Below are 26502 nucleotides of genomic sequence, written 5' to 3'. Positions count from 1 at the left end.
ATCTACCTATCTCTCTATCTCTCTATGAATTCGACCAGCTCGTACGATTTGCAATGGAGAGCAGGTTCGACGTCCGCCTTTGGACGCGATACGCGAAAGAAAATGCGATCGCTGCAGCGAGTTAATGGCTTCGATATACCTTCCCTTATCGGCCTTTACGAAGCCTTTGAGAATCAATTTTTCTCTTTCCCCGGTCGAACGATAACGTTAATATCTTTCCTTCCTAGTCTTGCTAGACATTATCATTTCGTTGTACCAACTATAGGTGATCGTGTCATGAGAATATCGTTATAGTGTAATAAAAAGTATGGATATTCCAGGAAAATCTAAATTTGAGATAAATCGATATGACGGAGAGAAAAATAATTGAGAAAGGAGACGCGAAATAAAGCACGTCATTTACATTTTATTTGAAATACTTTTTTATACAAGTATTTGACAAAAATCATTAATGCAAATAAGAAGAACGAACTTTAACAATCAAAATAACTGAAAAACTCGTTTTGTGATATACGTTCGATAAATTGATTTTAGTTTATGACGTTATTAACGATCTCTTATCTGTTAATAGAAGAAAAAAGGAGAAATTAAAAGAATGATTCTAAGAAGATTGCGAATATAGAAAGTACGAATGTAATAAAAAAGCAAGAAATGTCAATTAAATGTTTCTTTTTGGATTCAATTTACGGTGTATTCTAAAATCTAGATCCTACTGTCAACCGTGCTAATTAAATTAAATTCATTACGCTTGGTTATCTGCGGTGCCATTTAATCGGAAATTCGATCACTCTTCCGATTGACTTTTATCAGTGCGCTGTTCCGCATTTTGATCGGTTTTCGGTTTCAATGAACGTTCCGGGTGTTATCGATAGCCGGTTTTGTGGCTAATTATTTAGATACGTTTAACAAAATCGTTGATATTTCAACATGATTACGTCGCGGCACGTGCAACGGTGACAATTTGTTCGCGTCAACAGGCTGTATTGCATATTTTCTTATTGAACTATCGCCATTTATTATATTGGATAAGATCGTTTATAATAAAAACGTGAGATTTCTTATTGCAAGAAGACAGATTCGACGCGGTTCACAAGTTTCTGTGGTATTGTGCCAGCGTTGAAAAAAGGCCGAAGAAAAAGTGACGATAGAAAGTCGTTTTCATCATTCTAGATACTCCGTTTCGACGACGTAATGCTTGAACGCACCATTTTCGTGGTTGTCGAAGAGATGATTTTTTTGCAAAACTGAAGTTTTGAAATGGTGTATGTGTATATATAAAGAAGCATGAAAGGAAATGTGATAATTTGATGTTCTATGGTACGTGTCAAGTTTCCGCGATCATAATTATTATGTATTTAGTTGCCGTAATAATATATTCATTAATCATTGTTTTTTATTCTTATAATAGTGTATAATATTGATAATAAAAAATATGTAGAAACATATACTAAGAGTTTTTCAATATGATCAAAAAGAACAATAGGTATGTTTGAGCCAAAGTATACCATTTCTAAATATTTAAAAATAGTATATGAATGGCGAGTATGAGTATAATAGTAGTCGTAGTCGTCAATGGGAGAAAGTGTGAAAGGAAGTCGAGTTCATGAAGGCACGTTCGTCGATTCTCAGAGAATCGGAGAACGTCAAATGGAGAAACCGAATAGTCTGAGTGGTCGTACGAAGGAAAGTAAAATCGTCGGAAACGCTCGATCCGTGACGGAAGTAACGATCGAGCGATATTTAAGTGAGAACCATCGAGCTCGAGCTCGTCAGTAGTTGAAGCCGGATGTGAATGGATGTCAAAATGACACGCGTCATAACTTTCCTGCCGATTATTTTCCTTCTCTGTTGTTCATTTTTAGTCCAGAGGACATGTCACGCGAAAGATTTGCAGGCCAAGCTTCTAAAGAAACATGCTCTTCCAGTAAGGGATGTTGAGAGTCACATAAATATAGACGATGATCTAGAAAGTGCTGCAACAAATCATAAGCAGCAAGGACATCATCATAAGGCTGGTGGTGGTAAGGAACATCATGCCGAGCATCACGAAGAGCACGGTGAAAAGGGTGATAAAGGTTATAAAAGTCATCATCATCATGATAAAGGTGATCATGGTAAACACGATAACGAACATCACGCTGGACATCACGAGGAACACGGTGGTCACAAGAAAGGTCATCACGATTTAGATGAAAAGTATGGAGAGCATCACGAAGGAGAGAAGGGTCACAAGGGTGGCAAGTTCGGGGAGAAGAAGGGTCACAAGAAGGGACACAAGACGAAGGGTTATCACAATAAATTCCATAAGGATGAATATCACAAAGAGCACAAGTTCTACGATGATTACCATAAGGGTGGTCATCACGAGAAGCACGGTGATTTCCATGGACATCATGAGAAGAAGGAAGGTCATCATAAAAAGGGCGCACACAAACATTCGGGATATAAGGAAGATCATCACGGTAAAAAGGGTCATCAAGACAAGGGTCACAACGACGAGGAACATAAAGGACATCATGGCAAGCACGGGCACGAGCAACATCACGCTTATCATGATTCATATGGCAAGAAAGGTGATCATCATTCTGGAAAGAAATATGGTTTTAACAAGGAACATAAAGGTTAATTTTTACAACGAAAGACATTTAAAGAGACTCTTAATTTTAAGAGCGAAAAACTTGAAAAAGATGTGTTCTTTTTGTAGTTGGTCGTATCGATCTTTCTTAATGAAAATTTTAAGAACTATGTATTTAGTATGAAAGGAATAATTTCTTTACTTAAGCAAAGATTATTATTATGTAATAAACAATTTATCCGTGATTACTGATCAAAACGTATGATGCTAAATTTTCCTTCGTACATCGACAGGTACGTCGATTGTAAAACGTTATAAAACTTTTTTTAATTTGCTGGTCGAAAATGATAAGAGCGTGAAAGTTAAAAGTAATAATCGGATATAGGATATATTTAACGCTACTATCTTCCACATGCAAATGTAACATGGAAATGCAAATATTCATGGACTTGTCCTATCATAGGAGTGGTATTATAACCTTGGTTACATTTAATATTGTTAAGCGTGGATTTTAGCATTTGTTTTTATTGCATCTCTTCTGATAACGTGAAACTAACGATAATAGTGATCGTAATAATTTACAATGATCTTATTGCAACGATAACAGAAATAATCTGACTAACATAATATACTTTTATACGCTTCGTTTCGTGATAATAGAATAATAACATTATCAAGGAATACTTTTATAATAGAATAGAATTTAAGACGAAATATAAAAAAGAAAGATGGTATAAGTAAATATAAAATGCATAAAGAATATAACTTATTATCTCTCCGAGATTTTTTCTTTGATAATGGAACAAATAAGCTTATATTTGCACGATAGTGAGTAGCTGCATTACTGTTCAGACGGCAACGCGATATTGTGCCTTATAGGTTTGTCGTGATTTATTGCGAACGTTTTCCTTCAGGAGTTTTCTTACCACTTTTTTTAAGGACTCATATCGCAATAAAAGGATTGTATTGAATGAAAACTGCACAGTCGAGGTTTTCTTTCTATTTATTTTCTTTCTTTTTAAAATGAAATTTCACAAGTACTTATAAAAAATCCGTACATTTTCAAAATACGATATATAATATATACGATGATCAATATATTAATTTTGATTATGAATATATATATATATATATATATATATATATATATATATCGTTCAGTTTAAAGTATCGAACCAGTCAATTAATTTTTTTTGTTCTACTTTGCAACCATTTGTATCAAAGAAATAAGATATACCTAGGATAATTAATAATCTTTTTGTAGGAATTCATTCCAACAACGAAGAGAACTTTCTACTTTATTGAAAACGAACTGGAAGTTGTTATAGATCATCGAACATGAGACACAAAAATAATAATCCAAAAGAGTGCTATTATATTAACAACGGAAGATATTAAGATTTTTTAATTAAACATTTTCAGGTGACTATATCAATATACCGTACCTCGATAACCTACATACCATACCTATCGTTATAGGACGATATTTTTTGCGTTTGGTTTGCCGGATTAAAATTTTGAATTTTGCTGCAGGAAATGACTAACCAAAAGCTTTCTCACGTATTCCCCATTCCCTTTATATTTTTTTCTATCTCTTTTTCGACCCACATACATAGCAGGATACTCGTATGCTCGCTTTTTGCTAAATTGACACGTCTGCTACGATATAAATGTTTGCATGATTCTGATATATTTTGTCTCCCTCTTGTCTCTTATATTTTCATATTCGTGAATGCTTTATTCGTTATTCGCATTTGAACATGCACACACATTATGTCGATATGTGAACAGGCAGCCGGTGTAACCCGTCGAAAACACGTGTTCGCGTTAATTCGAATCTCTGGCGCCTTCTGCATCGGAAATGTTGGCGCTAATAACGCGAAAGAAAGAGAGGAAGAGAGAGAGAGAGAGAGAGAGAGAGAGGTTCGACCTATTAACTAGGCGTAGCAACTAAAGCGAAACGTGACATTACATAGCTTCTCTTCCTCATAACTTTGATGAACGAACATTTTACACATCATTCGCTGATACTTTATCAATTGATAATCTCATATTTCTATATCAGAAAATTAAAGTAAAATATCTATTCAATTTGCGTGCAAAGATTATATTATTCTTTAACGTAGAAGTAAAAATATTTATTAGGTATAACAAAACTTTATTCCAAATGTAAAATAAAGGATATATATCATTTATGTATTAGGAATTAGTACGGTCAGATTATTCCTTATCGACTTCACATTGAAAAGAAATAAGAATCAAGAAGAAAAACTTTTATTATCTAAACTATGGAATATTAAAGATATATCGTTAGATTGGCTATCTTAAGATAGTCGAGAAAGGGCAGCGTATAAACAAGTTAAGCTTGGCCATAGTATTTAATCCGTGAGCTTACGACCATCAAAAGAGCTTGCCTTATGCGGTTTCACGATGCAATTTTCATTAGATGGCTCTAGTATGCCGACGCGTTTATTATTCGTAAGGTTGCTGCCGTCTCGTGAAAATTTTATCAAAGGTTCTTCTGCTTATATAAGACGAGCTTAGGGTGGTGGTCTCGGTATGTTGCTATTGTCTGGAATCAACTACCTCGTCTAGCCGATTTCTTCTTTAGTGGCAAGAGGTCAACAATGATGAACTTCAAGAATATAAGTAAGTTATATCGTCTTATTATTCCTCCCTCCCTTTCTCTCACTCTGTCTCCCTTCCTCTCTCTGTCTCTCTCTCTCTCTCTCGTTTTTTTTCTTCAAATATATTTTGATATGAATTTTTGGTAAGAAGATATAATCAACATGTGTATATATTAATCGATATTGCTAAGAATGATACTATTAGGTTCTACGTATGATTACTTTTTTCCTTTTTTTACATTTAATATTTTCCTCGTAGAGATTAGTATTGCGTAATCGAAGGATCCGCTTAGAACAGAAAATAAACCGATGCTTTTTTAGTATTTCTCAAAAGATCGCTATCCTATCATGCACATAACACTTTTAGAGACATAAAAAGTTAAAATTTCCAATACTTCTATTTATAAAAATGCGTTCCATTAAATTCTTCTAGTCTTACGTTAGTTAAACCTTTTTTCGTAATATAATAAATTTCTTATTAAATATTAAATCAATTAGAATCATAGGCGTTAACATTTTTATGTAATAGAAAAAGGAGAAGCAGATCTTTTATCTTGCAAGTTCCTTGTGTGATGAATTTCCCTCTGAGGAAGTGAAAGCCGGAAAGAAATAATTAGAAAAATTTGGTTTCCGTCATTATGTAGCCACTAATTACTTAATAATTTTGTGATTACCTCTTAAATTTATATCTTCCATTCTATGAAACAGGTAATTAATTAATAAGTTTGTATTGTGCATTCTGTGAAACCAGTAATTAATTAATAATTCTGTATTCTGTTCTCTATGAAACCGCTAATTAATTAATAATTAATAAATAAGTCTGTATTCCGCATTTTGTGAAAACAATAATAAATTTATAAGACTGCATCCAGAAATTAATAAACCTGCAATAAGTTGAATGCTTTGTATCCTCTTATACTTCTTACTGAACTCTTATATTTCTTACTGAAAATTCATACTTCTGTTACTTCGTTATACTATCGTTATACTTCTCATACAGAAGATAAGCGACTTGAAATCATTATTTTTAATCCTCCCTCCTTTACTTCGTTCGTTTATCAATTTAGTTACCTATTCTATCGGTTTATATCTCTATTCTCGTCGCCCATTATCGAATTTACATTCTTTAGGATTAATCTCTGATAGAGGCTTTAAGGTCTGATAAAAAATTGACTATTTTAAATTACGCCACAAAATATAACACTGAATTAATCTGGTTTTTTCTAATCGATAATATAAGTACATAAATGTGTCAATAATTCGTATGATTTCGATAAAATAACAGAGATTATTGTCTACATTTTTTGTGAATTTCTAATCATGATTCTTCGAGCGAATCCAATTTGTTCCAATGTTCAGGAAAGGCGATCAGTTAGAGATGTGAAAGCGAGAGAACGTAACTGACTCGAAACGAGTCAAATAGTAGGTCAAAGTTGGTGGGAAGTGGCAGGACATCCACCACCAGAGTGCTAAGCAAGAACGAAGGGGATACTTGCTGGCTTTAGTGTTTCTGACTAGTAACTTACTGCTATTTGCATTGTTAATTAATAGCCATTATTCTCTTTCAGAGAAATTTCATTCGAAAATCGTAGCATTGAAAGGAATTTAACGATTTTTGTTGAAACGTGTTCGTCGTTTCGTTCGATCAACTATCTTATACGTCAACAATACATAGTTTAAATATTGCAGTTTATTTTTATTGAACTATTCGCAACAAAATTAATTGGAAAAAGTCGATTTAATCTGTTGTGAGAGATAACAAAGCACATTTCAAACTAAATTTTTTTTATATACGATATTTAAAAGTACGATAACTGAGAAATTGTAGAGTAGATACTTTTTATTTTTATATTATTAAAACAAAGGATGTCTTTATAAAAAGATATAGATAAGTAATCAAGCTTACTCCTAATAAATTATGTTCATCTATTCTACTGTATTTAGTGTACATAAGCTGAAGATAAAACTGATCTGGTATACGTAGTATATCTATGTGTGTGTGTGTGTATGTTGTACGTGTGTATAGATAGTGGTAGATGCACGGTTACATTTCTCTCATATCACGTATCACGTACGCATTTAGTGTACTGCTTTTCTTCCTTCTTTTGCTTCTTTTCCTTTGTACTAGGACCACTCCAATTACATTAATTAATCCCGCAACGCGTACGTGCGACGCAGATCGAAACAATGGCGGGTACCTGCTCTTTCGTCATCGTTAAAACGAATAGCTGGAACATCAAGTAGATCGCATGAATGCTACCTCCTACAAACAATGCCTCTGGCAAGATCGGAAGCTCTCATAGTACACAAACAATACGTATACTAGTATATCATATTCTTTAATCTTATGACAATTTCTAAAATCATCCGTACATTTTCAAATCATATGAACAATGTTCGACTCCGTAATTAAACGATCATTATATTGATTTTGATTTTGCTTTTCTATTTTTTTATAGAAGATCCTATTGTTCAGCAACTTAAGAAAAAATTTTCCAACATCACGGTTGAATTTAATTCAATACTAATTTCAATATTGCAATTTAAGAAATGATCGAACTATTGGAATTTCTTTAATGACAGTGAAAGTTCTTTCATTTTTACGCGGCTCTTTGATAATGATACAATTCTAATGATTCCGATTTACGTGTAATATTTAAGCGTGTTCATGCGTTCTTGTGATTATTGATATATGTTCAAACATTTATGAAAATTTTATGTTTTTCTCGAATAAAATGTGGTAAAAGTGTGATAATATGTGGTATAAAATGAGATATGAAAAGAAATTCTAGAATGCAGGATCTGCGAATGGTTTTTATTTCAATGGAGATCAAAGACTTTTCTACGCGAATGAATACAGTGAAAGTGTTTATCTTTAAACGCGAAGAAAAAGCTCATTCCTCTAGAATAATCTTTTTACTATCTTATATAACAGAGACAGTCCGACAGGAATTTCATGTCACTAACTGACTGTAACTGATATTTTAATCTCTTTCTTTGTTATTAAAACAAGTAGAAAATCGATGAACGACACTTTAGGGATGGTCATTTTATTTCTAACAAAAACAATTTATTTTTAACGAACAATTCCAACTTATCAATTAACAAAATTAACAATCAACAATTTATAAATATAACATATCATTTGAATTCCGTTTTGAAATCATACAAGAGTTAGGAAAATTGTGATCGAAACGTTCAGGGAAACAGCAAATCGAGTGAAAGAACAGCTGGTGGTATCTCTTAATTGGATGAGTTTCTTAATGGCCGTGTTTGTATCCCCATTTTTTGTGATCTTCGTGACCACCCTTTTTACCATAATGAGAATCGTGATGATAATGTTCATCGTGTCCACCGCTGTCTTTGTGACCTTTGTGATCGTGATGATGGTGTCCCTTCTCGTGATGGCCCTTTTTACCGTAATGATCTTCATGATGGCCATGATCATGATGTCCCTTCTTAAAGTGACCACCTTTTTTGTGACCATGCTCGTGATGATGACCACCGTGATCTTCGTGATGACCGGAGTCGTGATGTTCATCGTGGAATTCCTTATCCTTCTTAAATTCGTCGAACTTCTTCACCTCGTGATGACCTTTGGTACTGTGTCCTTTACCGTAATGTCCTTTCTCATGAAAACTGTGGCCCTTCTCGCCTTTTTCTCCTTTGTGATGTTCTCCGTAATATCCATCATCGTGATGATGATGCTTCTTGTGTCCTTCATCTTCGTGATAATGTCCCGAATGTCCCTCTTTGTCGTGATGTCCTTTTTCTCCTTTATCATGATGATGATAACCTTTGTAACCTTTATCTCCTTTTTCACCATGTTCGCTATGATGACCGGAGTGATGCTCGTCTCCACCACCTTTTTCGAAATGATGATGGCTTGCAGCTGTTTCTAAATCCTTCAAGTCACTAATATCTCTAGCCAGGGCCAATGTGACAAAAAGGGCCACTGTTATCAGAGCACCCCGTAAACCGATCATATTGCTTGTTTAGCAGTATGGTTGATATTTGGTAAGGTAACCCACTGCCAGTTCAAATGCACCCAGCTGATGCAGGTGACGGGATGGGATCTCGATACTAGGCCGATTAATTTATACGTTTCGTACCCAGTCCAGCGCTATGTATTGGCAGATGGAGGTGGGCAAACCACAACAGCGGTGGTGGCGTTTTCAGCTAGGTTCCTGTGGTGGGAGCGAATAGCTTCGGTTTCTCTCTTCGTTGTGCTATATAGAGATCGTCCTTTTTTTGGTTTGATACATTTGTAACGTTGTTTTCTGCTCTCATGATCGAGAAACGAAGCGGTCTCGCCGAGTTTTGTTAAAGAAACTTATACGTAACCAGTTGGTCAACTTTTTAAAAAAATTATACAGTCACTATTTTATGACTTTTTTTATAACAATTATTAATATCAATCCTTTAAATAAGAGAATTCAGTTTAAATAATATTTCTGCTATCGTTATTACTCACTATAATCAATATTTATACGAGTAAAATTTATAGTTACTGAAATAATTACAAATATTTTGCCGATTAGTCCGATTCCTGTTTTAATATTAAAGTGATATCATGGAAATAGATCAAACAAATTTATATTGATTCTTCAAAATTACTACGTTAAACCATTTCACATACCGTTATCGTAACATAATTTGTTGTGCGTGCTTTCGCATAATTAGTTTTTGGTATTAGCTGATTTATTATCATACGTGCTGGAGAATATTAAACTGGATTCGCCATTCGATATGTATATCGTGACACTGTGCTAATGACGATTATCCTCATTACTCGTATTAAAAATAAATATTTTATATTGTCATAATTATAATGGTTATAGGGGATTATTTATCCATAATGGAGAACAATATTGTAATAACTCATTATACCGTGTAATTGAAAGGTATCATTAAAAAAAATTTGATTACGTTAATCATTTTAATTGTTTTCTACGGTTGACGTAACATTAACATATTGTTCTTCGAATTTGGAAATAAACTTATATGATAAAGAAAATAGGACATTAATATTTGATATAATATTTAATTTAATACACAGAGAATGTTCGTAACAATACTTTGATTGGAAGCAAAAAGATAGTAAATGAAACTTCTGTGATTTTTGACGTAAAAATAAATATAGTTTGGAAAATATAAAGCTCATAATTTAATCAATCAGTTCTTTTATTTAAATAGAATAATAATTATCATTTATAAAATTTATACTGAAATTAAGGATCATAGGAGTGTATATAAAATTGGGTCGGAAATTTATCAAGAAAAAGATATGCGATACGATTTGTAATTCTTATATATTTTAATTATTAAAATTAACAATTTAGATCGATTAGGGATTAAAGAGAGTTTAAAAATAATCAACGAGAAAACAAATATTAACGATTCAACAACGTTCGAATTACAATAGAATGAACTTGTTGCGATAATAATTAGCGATGGTAGCCGCCGTGACCACCACCGCCGCCGCCGCCACCGCCGCCACCTCCGTGACCACCACCGCTCGAGAATCCGTGAGATTTCCCTCCGTGATGTTCGCCCTTCTTCCCATAATCTTCGTGATGATGATAGTGTTCCTCATGGCCATGCTTTCCATGATGTCCCTTGTGATCCTCATCAAAGTGTCCTTTGTCGTGGTGGCCCTTCTTTCCATGATGATCCTCGTGATGACCGGAGTGGTGATGTCCACCCTTCTTATGATGTCCCTCTTTGCTTCCGTGATGTCCATGATGGGATCCATGTTTCTCATGGTGTCCGCCTTTGTGATAATCGTCGTAGAACTTATGCTCTTTATGATATTCATCTTTGTGGGCTTTGTGATGATACCCATGAGTTTTTTCTCCCTTCTTGTGACCTTTCGAATGACCGAATTTAGATCCCTTGTGGCCATGTTCGTGCTCGTGATGATGACCGTGATGTTCGTCCTCTTCGTGATGTCCCTTCTTATGTCCACCGTGTTCGCCATGATGTCCCTCGTGATGTTCTTTACCATAATGGCCATGATCGCCTTTCTCGTGATGGTGAGAACCCTTGTAACCTTTGTCCCCTTTCTCTCCATGTTCTTCGTGATGATGTCCATGGTGCTCATGGCCTCCACCAGACTCGTGATGATGACCTCCACCACCACCGCCACCGCCACCACCGCCACCACCACCACCTCCGTGATGATGGCTAGCAGCTACTTCTAGATCTCGTTCGTCTCTCACCTTCTTTGCCGATGAGAAATCGACAATCGCATAGAGGAGAAAGAAAGTCAGACATATCCGAGACACGTAGTAAGCCATTGTTGGTACTTTGACGGACCAACGAGTACGATCGACTGACCAAGCTTCACCACATCTAAGCTTATATACTTGTTGCTCCGCTCCTGGATTCGTACGTAATCACTTTCGTTCTTTCTCATCGACTTGTCCACAAAGCGGGTTTCGCGTTTCGTAAATCTTCTCTTTTACTATCCAGCGCTATCAGCGAACTTGCTTTCTAACGTAAGTACTTTTGAAGCTTCTCGTAGAATACTTCTTTATTTTGTTTGATCAAAACCAAGTTTGAGATATGAATACAAGGAACCATTGAAGTTACTAAAGGAATAAGATATAAGCTTTAACTTGTAACTTTTATTTCTTATGATATTGTTGCACTGTCCTTTATCACGTAAGTACATCAAAGGTTTGTACTTCATGGTTTAATGGTAAGTATTTTGAAAAATAAGATAGAAAAAATACATTTCCGAAGGAAAGTATAGCTTTTCAATACGGTAAATTCAGTATTGTCTTTTTTTTGTACGTTTGTGAATAAAATGTACTTGAGATAATTAAGTTGTTTTTATCTGTAATACTTCGATTTTGCAATGATTTTTTGAGAAACTTTTTATTTTATTTTATCTTAGAATTTTATCACCTTTTTACCATAAAAGATCTTATTTTTTTTAGCAATTAAAGTATTATTTATTCCATAACTTTGTAATTAGATAAGATTAACGATTGGCAATCAGGCAGATTGAATTACAATATTAATACATTTTAATATTCACACGAAATATGCTAAGTCACTTCGGAAGAGGAAGAAAGTAGTGGTGGAAGTTCGAGATCGAACAAGAAGAGAAAATCTTGGATTAAAAGACGTCTGAAGCACATTTGTGCAAGCGTGGCGACGATTTCGATCAAGATTACGTAACGTTCACGATCAACGAACCGCTTGAAGTCGATATTACGATTTAAGCAGGTTAAAAAGACATAACTTTCGCAACGAACTAATCAGCCAAGAAAAGGAGGTATTGCTTCCCTAATATCGCCGATTATTCTCCGTCCTGTATATAATAAGAGAGTAGCGCGTGGCTTTATCACACCGAGCGCAGCGTTGAAGCGAAAGGGTCACGGTGGGTGTTGACGAGTATATTTAGTTGATACGATGAGGTGTTTCGCTTTGGTGATTTGTCTCGTAGCGATTTCAATCGCTCACTCAATTCTGGTTGAAAGTCGAAGAGTTACGACAGATCTGTCGGACTTGGAAGTAGCTGCATCTGGTCATCACGAAGAAAAGGGTGGTGGCGAAGAGCATTTTTCCGATCATTATAGCAAGCACGGTGAAAAGGGCGACAAGGGCTATAAGGGTGAACATCATCACGAAAAGGGTGATAAAGGACACCACGACAAAGAGGGACACTCGGGACACTATCACGAGGATGAAGGACACAAGAAGCATCATCATCATGACGATGGTTACTACGCCGAGCATCATAAAGGTGAAAAGGGAGAGAAGGGCCATAAATTTCATGAGAAAGGCCATTACGGCAAGGGACATAGTACCAAGGGGCATCACGGAGTTCATAAATTAGATGAATTTAAAAAAGATAAAGAATTCTTCGACGAGCATCATGAGTCTGGCCATCACGAGGATCACGGTGGTCATCATCACGAGCATGAACATAAAAAGGGCGGTCACTTCAAGAAAGGTCATCATGATTCCGGTCATCACGAGGATAAATATGGGAAAAAAGGTCACTATGAGAAGGGACATCATCATCACGATGAAAAGGGTCACAAGGGTGAAGGTGGACATGACGAACATTATCAACATCATTCTAAGCATGGTAAAAAAGGTGATCACGAGGATCACAAGAAATGGGGATTTAAAGATGGACATTGAATTGAAACAATCACAATTATCGTTTCTTGTTGCATTACGTTTGTTTTTACTCGTACGTTATTTTTATAATTATAAATTACAAAATAAATATTTTCCTACGTATATACATAGAACGTCAAAATCGAATCCACGAGTAACAATCGAAATATACAGCGTACAGAAATTTCAATGAACGTTCTTTATCAAATTCCCTGGTTATTTTTTTTCCGCTGCACCAGCAGCATTTTCGAATATTTGGTCATGGCAGTCACGCTTTCTATTTTGAAGTTATGAACAGAAAAAAAGGAGGTCACTCATCAAGCTTTCATTTCGAAATAAAAATAATTTTATATAGTCATTTATCCCTTCCTTGAGTATTAAGTAATATAGCCGTACAAGTACGTACGATTTTGATGTAATCATTAAATTGATAAATATCGTTACTTTCACACTATTTGTTTTAGTTTTTATATATGTTCGAAGAAGAAGTTGATCAACGATCATTGAAACAAGAAAATAAAACTATTTAAAATCGACTTAATTTTATTGTATTTAAAAATATCTTGTTCTACATATTGAATCCCAAGTTATTAAAAAATTTAGTAATTCTGCAGATTAGTGATAGATTCTACAAGAATAGATTTTAGATGAAATAATCGATAAATAAATTCAAGTAGAAAGAAGCTCCTTGGCAATAATTCAATAATGCTTTTTTAAGTACAATGAATCACCTTTCACTTTCCTTGCACTTTGTTCATCTTTCTTTAAAAATGCAGCATTCTTAACGTAATGCTCTTTTCCGCTAGCTTCCCTGTCGTGTCCTTGAGCAGTACCGTATTGATGACCATTGAGAAATATTTCCTTTTGTGCGTGTTCGTTCTCTTGGTAACCTGCATCCAACTTTTTGATGTTCTTTTGTTCACCTTCTGCTTCTTCGTGTTCGCTGTTCTCCGAGCCATAACTTTCTTCGTGTTCGTCGACATGCTCGTTGTCATAAAAGGACGTGTCCTTTTTGTATTCGTCCTTGTGGTAAACGTTATGAAACCCCGACGTTTTGTGACCTTTTTTATGACTCTCGTTTTTTCCATGACTTTCGCTCGACAGTTCCTTTGCAGCAGATTCATTTTTACCGTATTTCAAATCTTCTTCCTCCTCGTCTTTTTTAGTTTCTGCAAAGTCTTCTTGATATCCAAAGAGATGAGATTTTCCGATAGCTTCCTTTTCGTCTTTATCAAAATCTTCGGTTACTTCATATGTGTTGCCGAGCTTTTCGACTGCCTCAGTCTTTTCTTCGTCCTGATATCTCGAAATATCACCAATAGCGAAATTATATTTGTCATCAATAATTCCGTTCTTAAATCCATCATCTAAATTCAATTTATAGGGTATAACGATGTCATCGGTGAGAAGATCATTTTCCAAAATATTACCGTATGGAACATTTTGTATTCCTATCGATTTCCTTAAATTGTCAGTACCTAAATTAGAATGCAGTCTGATATTCGTATCACCAAGACCCAGTTTGTTTCTCGAAAGTTTATAATTTTCTGCATGTCTTGGTAAACCATAATATTGAGAGCGAGTGAGGCTTCCTTTAATGTGAAATCCATCGCTTCCATCGTAATCGAATCCTTCGATGTTGCCAAGGCTACTATCCTGTCCACCTAAACGTCGTAAACTCGATTCCATACCGCGGGTACCTGATGCAGATATACGTATAATCCATAGTGATTACTATGATTAAAATGATACCATCCAATTTTATTATAGTTGTTAAATAACTCCAACGATTACAAGATATTTATTAAAAAGAGATTCTAACCAATACCTTTACCAATATTTCTAATTTTATACGCGGTTGGATAATTGAATCCGTAAATCGAGTTAGCCACATTTAAATTGGAATTTCCAAATCCATCGCCTTTAATAAAAGGTGCAAATTCATCTGTTCCATGGTGACCAATTGTGTCGTATCGTTTAAACTCATTTCCTCTTCTATTAAACGCGTATTCGCTGCTTGACGTTTCCATATCTTTCACTATTGATTTTTTCGAATTATTTTTTATTTTTTCGGGTTCCTTCACCTCGATTCCTTCGCATATCAACAAACATATTACACTCACGATATAATAAACGTTTAGTTTCATAATCGTTAATGTGATTTTATGTTATTTTAAATGCTTTAAGATAGAACTTCGGGAGTTCGAATCACGTATATCTGATTATATATATTTGATCTGACGACTCTTTTATAGGATACATCATTTGTAATGATTAGTAACAAAGACGACACGTAAAATTATGCAGATTGTTTTATAAGACCATATTTCCTTTTAAATTTCGAAAATAAATCGTATATCCGTTATTTCGATGGTAGAGCTCGATTTATTGACCGTAACGCAACATTATCTCAAAGAATTAGTTTCGATCGGTATACGCTTCACTGTTTTGTTTTTAATCCGGAGCACGAACTATTCTAATTTAGAAAGTAGAATACCGCGGGAATGCACAACAGCCGGTATTACATCACTGTCTTACTTGACAGTTACTCACTTCGGTGCTACGCTAATTGATCGATGAATACCTTAAAAGAGGGTTAGTCTGGCAATACTACGAAATTCACGTTATAAGTATCGACAAAGCATTACAAAAATGTGAGCTATGACTGATGTATTTGTTAGTCATGTATAATACATTGTACATTCGAATACATTTTATCACGTTCAGATTATATTTATTTTTGAATATGTGGGACATATAAACACCATGGATATATTTTTGTGGTGTAATTACAAAATTAAACAGTATGAAGTGAAAAATTTTACGATATCAAACGTTACATAAAAATTTATTTATTATTTCAAATATATGTCTCACAATATTAACAGCAAAATAAGTACATTATATAAATATTTATATTATCTATCAATGATCGTCATGAACTTTAGAATGTCCATGTTTCTTTTCTGCTTGTTTTCCACCTTTTTTCAAATAATCAGAGTAATCTTTATGATAAGAATCTTCACTCTTTTTGGAGTGGTGTCCTTGATTGTAACTAATGTCGTGACCCTTATGGAAATCATCTTTCTTCATCTTATCCCAATGATCGAAGCCAGAATCGTGATGAGAACCCTTTTTAAAATCGCCCTCTTTTGCATTATGATGCTGATCGAAGGCAAAGTGTTTACTGAACTGCCCGTCTTTGTGGTTTTCATCGTAAAAGTCCGTGTTCTTTTTATATTCGTCTTTATGATAGACTTTGTGAAAACCATTAGTCTTTCCTCCTTTTTTATGATACGAACTGTGTTCATGCTTAGCACCTTCTTCACCCTTTTCCAAGTCATCGTGTTGACCATAGGCATTGGATGTATCGATGTGTTCTTTTTTGTGACCACTCTCTAGATTGTAGTCACCTAGAAAAACAAAATGCATATAAGTAAACCATCTATTGCAAAATAGAAGTTTTATTTATAACTCTGTATAAGGATATTGTTCTGTTCTTTGGAAACAAAATACAAACCAGTTTTTTCAGCCGAATCATAAACTTTTTTCTGCCCTTTGTCAAATTCGTCATAGCTGTTGTGATCATTATCACCCTTTTCCTCGTAAGACGAATGCTCTTCGTCGGAATATTGTTTGCCTGATTTAGTTTTAAGGAAAGATCCATCGTCAGCTTTGAAATTAATAAAATCATCTTGATCTTTATCACATAATTCTACAATATTTTTTTGAGGATGTCCCAGATGAACATACTTTAATCCTTTCGATGGAAACGAGGAATAATGAGTTTCATGAGCATCGTTATATCCACTGCCGGCATCATCATCGTCCTCATCATCATCATCATCGTCTTCGTGTTCATCGTTATACTCCTGCTTTTCATCGTCACTTTCTTTCTTACTCTTCTCGTCGGTATGATCTTGATTACCATCTTCTACTTGTACCTTTTCATTACTCACAGACACGTAATAAGGTGCCAAAGGTTTTCGTGAAACAATGTGGACACCGTGCCCTGCCACGTGATCGGTACTCGTCTTTACGTAAGGCAATTGCTGTTGCACGTAGAAACTCGGCTTCTGCCCTGCGTTCGCATAAGCGATTACAGGCTTTTCGTAGAGACCCGCCGTTCGAGGAACCGATACAGCAACAGGTGCAACAGTACCCACACTACTACCATGGACGACATAATGCGATGGTGTATCGTAGTAACGTCCGTTCCCATAATTGGTGTAATGTACGTAGGTCACGGGATAGTCTTGTTCTTGCTTGTACGTGTAACCCGTAGCAGAAGACTCAAGGTCGGCCATACTCGTTTTCGAGATTGTCATCCTTTCCATTTTCGTTGGTGATCCATAATTGAATCCGATCAAGATCAATACAAGAGTCGTTGCGATCGCAATCATAATGAATACAGAACAAAATCGAGAATTGACAGGTGTAGTCGAAGGTGGACTTGCTTACTCTGACACCCATGTTAGTAACTGGTCTAGCTTTTATATGCGCGTTGGTAACAAAGGTCGTTCAATCAAGATAGACGTTCTCGTTCCTTTCTATGTAAATATCTCATGGTCAGCAAATCAAATTCAAATACAAAGCTTTATTGATAATATAATTATCCTGCCGTAACCGTTACTGTGAATTGGTTAGATTTGCGCAACATAGTTTGGCAAGATATTAAAATTTCGGCTGCGTCAGAATATGGCATACTATTGTTATTAGAATATTTAAATTATTACGTACGAGATGAAATAGTTATACTTTTTTAGTCACACTGGATTCAACGCGGCGAGACAATAATATTCTTTCACGTTTTTGTATTGATCGAGGACCATTTTCTATGGATGAACGATTCTGTGAGATATTTTGAGCTTGCATTCAACGATATTTCTTCGAGAATTTTTATAACCCAGCATTCTGATATTATTTATGTATTGTTGATGATACTTATAGATCGATATACGTTTATAAAAAATGTGTCATAAGTTTTTTTTCGAACTGGAAAATAAAATAATAAATATAACATATCAAGACTGAATTGGATTAAAAGCTCAAATGGATACAACGAAGCCCGTGTGGGATTGTGAGCTTCTCTTTTTCGAGAGTAGGGGTGGTATTGGAGAATAGTAGAACGAAACTGTCCGACTTTCAACGGATCGAGCAAAGTGGGGCGACCTTGAGAAGAGTGTGCCGGCAACAGAGAGACATCTCGGTGAGGTCGCGCAAAATCAGTGAAAACGAAGTTCGTCCACAGCATCACTAGTCTCGAGAAGTACCGTCCTTCCAGATGTATTCGACCAGTTCTGGGCAAGAGCCAATCGAGCGCGGGCGTTCCGGCGATCGGTCAGGAGATATAAAAGAGCTCGCCACATGGCACAGTGATTACAGTTTATTTCAACGCGAGAAACGAAACGCCGCGAGTACACTTAACGCGATATAAGAAAAGGGAGAAACAGAACGACACAGATAGAGATAGAGACAGAGAGGGAGACAGAGAGAAGAGAGGGAGAAAGATAAAGAGAGATAGAGAAAGAGAGAAAGGGAAAGAGAGAGAGAGGGAGGGAGAAAGAAAAAAACACCTAGTCACGTTGACGTTGCGTTTTCCCTAATCGCGACCGCTCGAGAAAGAGAAAGAAAAAAGTAGAACCTTCTGTTTTATCTCAAACGCGATAAACTAGACACGTCAGGTGTAGACATAGAGAAAGGAGAATGAAAAACGTGCGGGGGTTGTGGTGGTACGTTCTCTGCGTCGCCATTGTTCGCGTTTCAACATATCCGGTGAACAAAAGTGACCAAACACGATCCGATCTCGAAGCTTTTTCTACCGATTATATCATCAAAGATTTGTCACCACCTAAGTTTGTTGATGCGGACAGAGGTCTGGAAGATTTCGATGTTGAGCCAATGGATAAAAAAGATACAAAGGAACCTTTAATTTTGGAACCGGACGCAGAAATGTTACCACCTAATTACAAAGGTGTTATACCACCTGGCGTGGATCACATGGAACTTGTTCTTGGTGAACCGCAGGTAATGGCTACCGGTTCGGAGGCTACTAGATACGTGTTTTCGAATCAAGCGTCTCAAGGAGTAAAGAACGAGAAGGGTCGTAAGAAAACGGTTGAATTTGAAAAGAGCTTGAAGGGTAAGGAAGAGAAAGAGAAACAGAAGAAAGATTATGCTGAAGCGGCTGGCAAGAAAAAAGCACATACCGTGATCAAAAACAATTTTAGTGGGCGAAAGGATCAGTCATTTGACGAAAAAGGTGGAAGCTATGAGATTGAAGGTAATCGCAATAAAGGTCACAACGCTGCTGGCTTTCACAATGTTTATCATAAAGACGAATACAAAAAAGATGCTGACTTTTACGACAACGGTCATCAAGGTGGACACTTCAAGAAACATGGAAGATACGGGGAGAAACATGGTTCTCTCGAACGTTCCTATAAGAAGGGCTTAAGTCATGATTCAGCCTTCGACTTGGCGGAAGCCAAAAAAGAAGGAGAATCGAAGAAGTCTCGGGTCAATGAAGAAGCCCAAGGTCATGTTGCTGCGCAAGGCTACGATGGCTTCTTCCATAATTTCGACGAATTCGTTAAAAAAGCAGGACATGTTGAGGGTTAAAAGTATTCTTTAATGGACGTGGATGCATTTTAATAAAGTGTATTCGATTATTGTTGATTATGCATGATTAAACCGTAGGCTCACGTATTATTGATTACCGAAGAGATTCCTATTTATTTATTGCACAGTGCTAGACAACATTTATATCTTGATTAATGAAACGATAAATCTTTAAAAAATATGTTCTAATTCTTCTCGTTCAATAGCGAAAGTTTCGAAAAATGTATTTTATAGCATTTACCTATATTGTAAACGATTAGAATGTATATAGAGGATACATATATTGTACGTACAAAGATTAGAAAGATATTGTAACCATGTCTCTTCCTTTTGACAAATTTGCTTTGACGTATCGATTTCTAAGGGGTTACGTTGCAGGTGTAAAATAAAATCAAGAGCACAGTAGAATCGTATCGATAATCGATACATTCCCAAGGGGACAATACCTCGATCGGATTGCAGGTTCATCTTGACGCATTGTCCTGTTCCTTGATAACGACCACGGAGCAACCCCCGACTAGGTTTCCCACGGTGAACAACGTGATTTGCCGACGATGGTTACGTTGATTAATGGATATTAATAATGTTCGCCATTGTTGCCGCAATAAATCGTGATTTTTCGTCGCGGTTAGCTGGGACGCGAATAAAAGGTGATAATTGATGCGTCGCTCGCTTGGACGAGAAAGGAGGGGTTGAAGGAGGAGGAGGCAGCTTTTCAGGCAGGTAACACGCGCGAGCGCGGCCACGTACACACGCGCATCCTCCTGTATTTTGACTAGGATGAGGATAGCTGAGGTACCATTCCCTTCGTGGCTCAGTGAGCTCGGGTTCCGTGCATTCATCAACAATAAGCCGCAGCAACCCCGAACACACTCCTCCCTTTCCTCCTCCTTTTCTCAATCTATGTGTATGCATGCACGCTTATGAGTAGGTCCACGTGTTTATGTATACGCGTGTATGTTTGTTTGTGTGCATGGATGAGCGTGCATCGTAGGTTGTGGAACGCGTTTGGAATACATAAATCAGGTGCGCCAGTCTGCAGACTGCTGCCAGCCATATCACTTGGCACAACGGCTATGAATGAATAGAGCCGTACCTGAATTATCGTCCGCCTTTGCAGATACTGAGAGGACGCTCGTGCACGTTCTACGACAACAACGGGTAAGCAAGTGTGGCTTTAAACCTTAATCTTCAAGCGTTGAATAAAAATATGATAAAGATGAGCCTGCTAATGTTCTTTTGCTTTCATGGCTAATGTTTCTGCTAAATTCGTTTTTAGAAAAGATATTCTTTAACGTGTGAACTTCAATAATTTTTTAGAAAACGTTATATATTGAGTAATTTTCAATAAAAATAATTCGTCTCAGCTCGGAATAGATCGCCTTAACATTTTCTCTGATATTTAATGACATTTTCTCGAACTATTTATTTTTATTGAGATTATTAAGTAAGAAGTACGATACTGGTGCAAGAAATTATCGCAAAACGACTGTATCAGTTGTAGAAAAAGAACAAACTAGAAACACGTTGGAATCCTTTCGATCACGTCGTTTCAAACGAATCCTTCGATTTCCGAAAGAAACGCAATTTATCTTACGTTAATCTTTCTCCGAGCAAGTCTGGGTGGTGAAGGGGAGGAGAAGGAGGAGAACGAGAGGGAGGAGGTGAGCATTCCATGTGCCGTTTTTCGCTATCTTTCTCTTCTTTTTATTCGTTTTATCCGAGAATAACAGGGTCGAGAAGTGTTCGTACGATTTCACGAGAACGAGCGATGTCGAGGATTCGATCACTTTCATACGAAAGTTTATTATCTCACGGACACCCACATAAACTACATATCCATTGTAGAAATAATCGAAAAAGAAATAGCAAGTATCATAGTGTTTTGCGATATCGTTTGTATTAATATTCATTTTATTCTATTAATAATCGTATTTTCGTATTGAAATGTCATTAATTTCCAACGAATATTACGTATATTATACATGTTTATTACGTATAAAATTTAATTATAAGAGATGGCATATCTTATCAATTTTAAAACACTTCAGATTACTTCGTGAAAAGTTTAACCTATGCGATTTTGGCTGCAGATCGAAGTATGTCTACAGTCGACGATCGGTAAACCACGTTCACACGTATAGCTCCGGTATTTGTTTTATATACGCTGTCTATCGGCATTTTAGTCGATAAATATATTTAGCGACGTGCGCACAAGCAATCCCTATTTTTTATTTACGCATTATTTCACGAAGCGAACGATTTTCACGGCAGATCGACGATGAAATATAGAGAAACATGGTATCGTTGCTTTCAAGATTAATCGCCAATACTAAAACTTTCCAAGACGTCAAACTTTTTCGTAGTATCGAAAAACTTCGATATTTGCAATCTCGTTTTAATGCTTCGGAAAAGGATACAGCATGCATTTGTCCTGTGAGTAATATTTAAACGAATAAAGTTAAAATAATTTAAACGAGCTATTCTATCTCTCGATTTAACTTTAATAATCCTAATCCTCGATAACAATAATCTCTATTTCAGCCAACTTATATTACTCGTTTGGCAATGCCTGTTGATTATGACAACGTAATAAATTTCATGTGTCAGACATACTTCAAAGAGGAGCCAAGTATAGTGAATATCGGGCTTTGTAGTGTATCACCGACACCTTCCATGGTAAAGATCATTCGAGAAAACCTTAGAAACGGCATGACGATAATCGCGGAGAATCCATTTCATTGCATAATCGGCGCTGTTATAAATATTTGTTCGTGTCCGTGGGAACCAAAAAAACTTATGGAATACGCGAGATGTTGCGAGGAAGAAGGTCTAGTCCGCGACCTGATAGAGTTCTACGCTTACGAATCTCGTAAACCAGATGTCTGGAATCGTTATTGCGTTCACAAGGTGTTTGAGTGTAACTATGTGGCTGTTGATCCAGAATATCGTGGAATGGGTATAGCTAAGAAGCTCATCGAAGAGAGTTGGTATCTTGCACGAGATTGTAGTTATCGATTGTTCCGTATCGACTGTTCTAACAGGTGAGCCTGACTCTGTAATATCGATCATTTCAGAAACATTTAAAGAAAGAAATTGAAGAATGGCGATTTCTCTTCGGATCGTCAATTTTTTCTGGTATTGAAAAACCGATACATCCAAAATAGAACAAAATCGATTTGTTCCTTTCATTTCAATGCTCGTTCCTTTTCTATTCTTTAATTAAAATTATTATTTCGAACTTGAAACATTGTATTTGTATTTTGTATATACATCCTTTTACATAGATATACAGCTAGAATCGCAGAAGGTTTTGGATGGACTAAAATCTGCACGATACCTTATTGTCGATACGTCAAGAATGATGAAATGGTATTCCAACATATACAAGAACCTCATACGGAAATCGAAGTTTATATCGATCGTGTCAACTTTCTTAAAGCATACCATTTGCCATATAGAAATTGTTACAAGTAATTCTCTCGAAGATAAACAAGAGAAAGAAATAATCTCTTTTAAAAAATAATCTAAGCTTCTTTATTTACTGTCTCACTGATTTATTGTTTGTAATATTGTTTGTAATATTTCGAAAGATAAACTTGTTCGCTAGGTAAGACGTGATAAATGTATATTTCCTGTATTCTCGTCTACTAATTTGAAAACGTGCTCTATTCATTTGAAGTATTTATAGATCTAAGTAAAGGGTAATTTAATTATATTAATCAATATTAATTTGTTTTTGCATAATTCAATATGTATACAGTCTTAGTACTTAGTACTTACAATAATAGCCACATATCTCTTTTATTACCCTTATTCTATTTTATTAAATTATCATCATTATCAATTCTTTCTCAAAATCATGACATTTATTCTACAGAATGAATTCTTAACGTAACGTACCTAGCAACGGAGATTAAAATTCATTGAGAGATGTTCTCGTAAAGTATATGTAATAGGTGTTTAGAATGAATGAAACGCGTAAGTTTAAAAGTTATACTTTTCGTCAGTATCCATGGTGAATAAATTCAAAAGGATATTTCGGCGCTCTCTTGGCTCGAAGATAAAGTGGAATTGTTGTGCCGTGAGCGAAATACATCGGGGTAATGCGAAGTGCCCGCAATAGTGGGGCTCTACGGGCGTGTTTACGAGAGGGTTGTTCGAGGGGGGTTGCTCGCATGCATCATCGGTGCAACTAGAGATAAATTCTGTACGCGCTGTGCTCTAGTGTGTACGTCGTCTTTACTTTGGTCTTAACTAAAATCCATTAAAGCCAACGATTTATTACAATACCCTTACCCTTCGTACGATGTGTGTGCGCGTACTCGCTCAGGAGGCAGGCTAACGCTTCCTGGCCACCTTCAGACGCAGTTTAAACGCAAATTAATGACGTCGGGGTAAATTCTGCGAGTATACCTATCTACGTACTTACCTATGTATCGGTTCTTTTCATTTTTTATTTCGTCAACTATTTTGGATTTATAGAAGCAAGAGTATGAGAATGGTGTGAATCGAACGTACCGTGTAACATACGGAGATTGTTTCTGACGTATCTGTAGCTAAAGGAAAAGAATTCTCTTTACGAAACACGAACTAAAGCTTGATAAATACGTTAAATGCGATTTTTAATTGTCAGTTATATGACATGTTTATAATAAGTATGAAATCATTACTACAGCATTAAGTATTATTTTAGTAAAAGGCGTATATTATTTTAGATTTACATACAAAGATACTCAATGTTGCATGAAATTCAACAAGTAGTTCTCTGTCTATAACTGTTCGTTGCAAAATACGCGCTTCAAAAGATAGAGGATATCGATCCATCTTCTTTAAACGACAGCACTGACCTATTTTCTAACTGCTGCCGTGGCCGAGAACAGTTCAGAGAATTTATATAGGACAGAGATGCCCGTATACGGGAGACTTAACGTCGTGACGGTAAAACATCTTTTTTGTGCTTTATTCGAGCTACCAACGGCGTCTCTTCGAACTAAAAATTCATGTATGTAAGAGTCAGCGCTATTCAGATAGGATAAAGGATAAGCTGCGATATGGAATTCATTAACACCACGTTGAGGCGAGTCCTTTATCCTTCAACAGATTTCTAAGAAATCATCTAGGTCAATATAACAGTGTGACAACGTCTCATTCTAGACGCTGAAGAGTATATTTTCACGAGGTCAAATAAAAACGTTGGGCATATAACTTGGATGACATTTTTTGTTGATGTATGATCATACAAAGGTATTCAAAATTCATAAGATCTTCAGAGAAAAGATAGATATAGTAAATAGTGAGTCATCAACAACTCACGATTGCTGTGTGTCTCTCTCTTTCGTTCTCTCTCTCTCTCTCTTTGTTTACAAACCACATCCTACCAATCTTTCCTCTCTTACTTATATGTTTTTCAAAATAACCTTCTGCCGATCTTGAAACTGTAATGATTAATGGAGTTAGAAGAGCTACGCGCAGTTCCGTAATACCGTGGCAACTATCGAGTCGGAATTACAGTTGAGAAACTTCGAGGTGAGTTAGGAGAGTGCGATGTCGTTTCGGTTGGAGGATTCTCTCGTCGCCTTAGCTGCCTTAGCTGCTTTGGTGCAGCCATCCGACCACGTATCAAACTCGATTTGATTTTGATTCGACATACAGTGGAAACGCATTTAATACCTACTAACCCCTGCATCAGGTAGTCTTATGAAGGAAACGTGTGTGTAACTACGAGGAGATATATTGTATCGTCTATGAATTTTGAAGTAAGTATTCGCTATGATGTTGATTATGTATCTTTGATATATCTAAACTTAATTTTTATAAGAATTGAAGTATTATATAAGAATGTACATTTTTTATCATGATTTATATTTTACTCGCATTATATTAATTATCTACAAATAGATATCTCATTCGTATCAATTATTGAAACACACAAGAATAGTATAGTATTGATTCGAAAATCTACGATGTTATATGTAGAAATGATTGTAAATGTAGAAATAATTTGTTCTCTCGTACAAAGACATTCTCAATTCTTTTATTTGAAATAAGATTATTAAATTTTGTTTGCTCATAATTTAAACTTGTTAAGAAATCTACAGAAACTTAACATTTTTACTTTAATTAAAATATAGTATATTCACCAATAGAATAGTCAAGCGTTGATAAAAATATCTTCTTCGTAAACGAGACTTTTCGCGAGATCTCTTTTTATCTTTGTTACTTTATATTATTAAAAACTATTGAAAAGATATTAAAAGACATGTAGTAACTTCAAAGCCAAATTATATTAGCCTTTGTCAAAAAGTAGAATACCAAAAGCTCTCGTCAAAAAGTAGAAAACCAAAAGGACTCGTCCGTTTTATCTAATATAATTAGTAAGCGTTTCAATTCGATTTAATATTTTGACTATATTTTTAACAAAGTTCAACCTATTACTTACGATTCCGACGTTCCTAAAATAGATTTTATCTTCTTACAAATACATATGATATTAATTTTTATCTACAAATATTACTTCTCTTGTAAACAAAAAAACAT

The 26502-nt window shown here is 35.6% G+C and overlaps 5 protein-coding genes across 5 annotated transcripts; 3 read left to right on the top strand and 2 right to left on the bottom strand.

Annotated features, from left to right (window-relative positions):
• Positions 1–1572: 1572 nt before the first annotated feature.
• LOC127065809 (histidine-rich glycoprotein-like) lies at positions 1573–2626 on the top strand. Its single transcript, XM_050998664.1, has 2 exons — positions 1573–1687; positions 1863–2626. Exons 1-2 carry the CDS (start codon positions 1573–1575, stop codon positions 2624–2626), a joined length of 879 nt encoding a protein of 292 aa, XP_050854621.1.
• A 5836-nt stretch (positions 2627–8462) lies between these two features.
• LOC127065807 (histidine-rich glycoprotein-like) lies at positions 8463–9188 on the bottom strand. The gene has a single exon (XM_050998663.1). The coding sequence runs from the start codon at positions 9186–9188 to the stop codon at positions 8463–8465; it is 726 nt and encodes a 241-aa protein (XP_050854620.1).
• Positions 9189–10649: 1461 nt separating this feature from the next.
• On the bottom strand, positions 10650–17876 carry LOC127065806 (hornerin-like). The gene is made up of 5 exons (XM_050998662.1): positions 16862–17876; positions 16285–16754; positions 15170–15419; positions 14073–15041; positions 10650–11584 (listed from the first exon to the last, which is right to left on the bottom strand). Exons 1-5 carry the CDS (start codon positions 17742–17744, stop codon positions 10650–10652), a joined length of 3507 nt encoding a protein of 1168 aa, XP_050854619.1. The 5' UTR covers positions 17745–17876.
• Positions 17877–18483: 607 nt separating this feature from the next.
• On the top strand, positions 18484–20282 carry LOC127065694 (uncharacterized). Its single transcript, XM_050998429.1, has one exon. The coding sequence runs from the start codon at positions 19048–19050 to the stop codon at positions 19960–19962; it is 915 nt and encodes a 304-aa protein (XP_050854386.1). The 5' UTR covers positions 18484–19047; the 3' UTR covers positions 19963–20282.
• Positions 20283–20421: 139 nt separating this feature from the next.
• Positions 20422–25203, top strand: LOC127065695 (arylalkylamine N-acetyltransferase 1-like). Its single transcript, XM_050998432.1, has 3 exons — positions 20422–22398; positions 22507–23006; positions 23250–25203. The coding sequence occupies exons 1-3, from the start codon at positions 22261–22263 to the stop codon at positions 23437–23439; spliced, it is 828 nt and encodes a 275-aa protein (XP_050854389.1). The 5' UTR covers positions 20422–22260; the 3' UTR covers positions 23440–25203.
• Positions 25204–26502: the final 1299 nt, after the last annotated feature.

This window comes from Vespula vulgaris, chromosome 8 (genome assembly GCF_905475345.1).
Source record: "Vespula vulgaris chromosome 8, iyVesVulg1.1, whole genome shotgun sequence".
NCBI lineage: Eukaryota > Metazoa > Arthropoda > Insecta > Hymenoptera > Vespidae > Vespula > Vespula vulgaris.
Note: the sequence above shows the minus strand (reverse complement) of the source record. Positions and strands in the feature narration are given on the sequence as shown.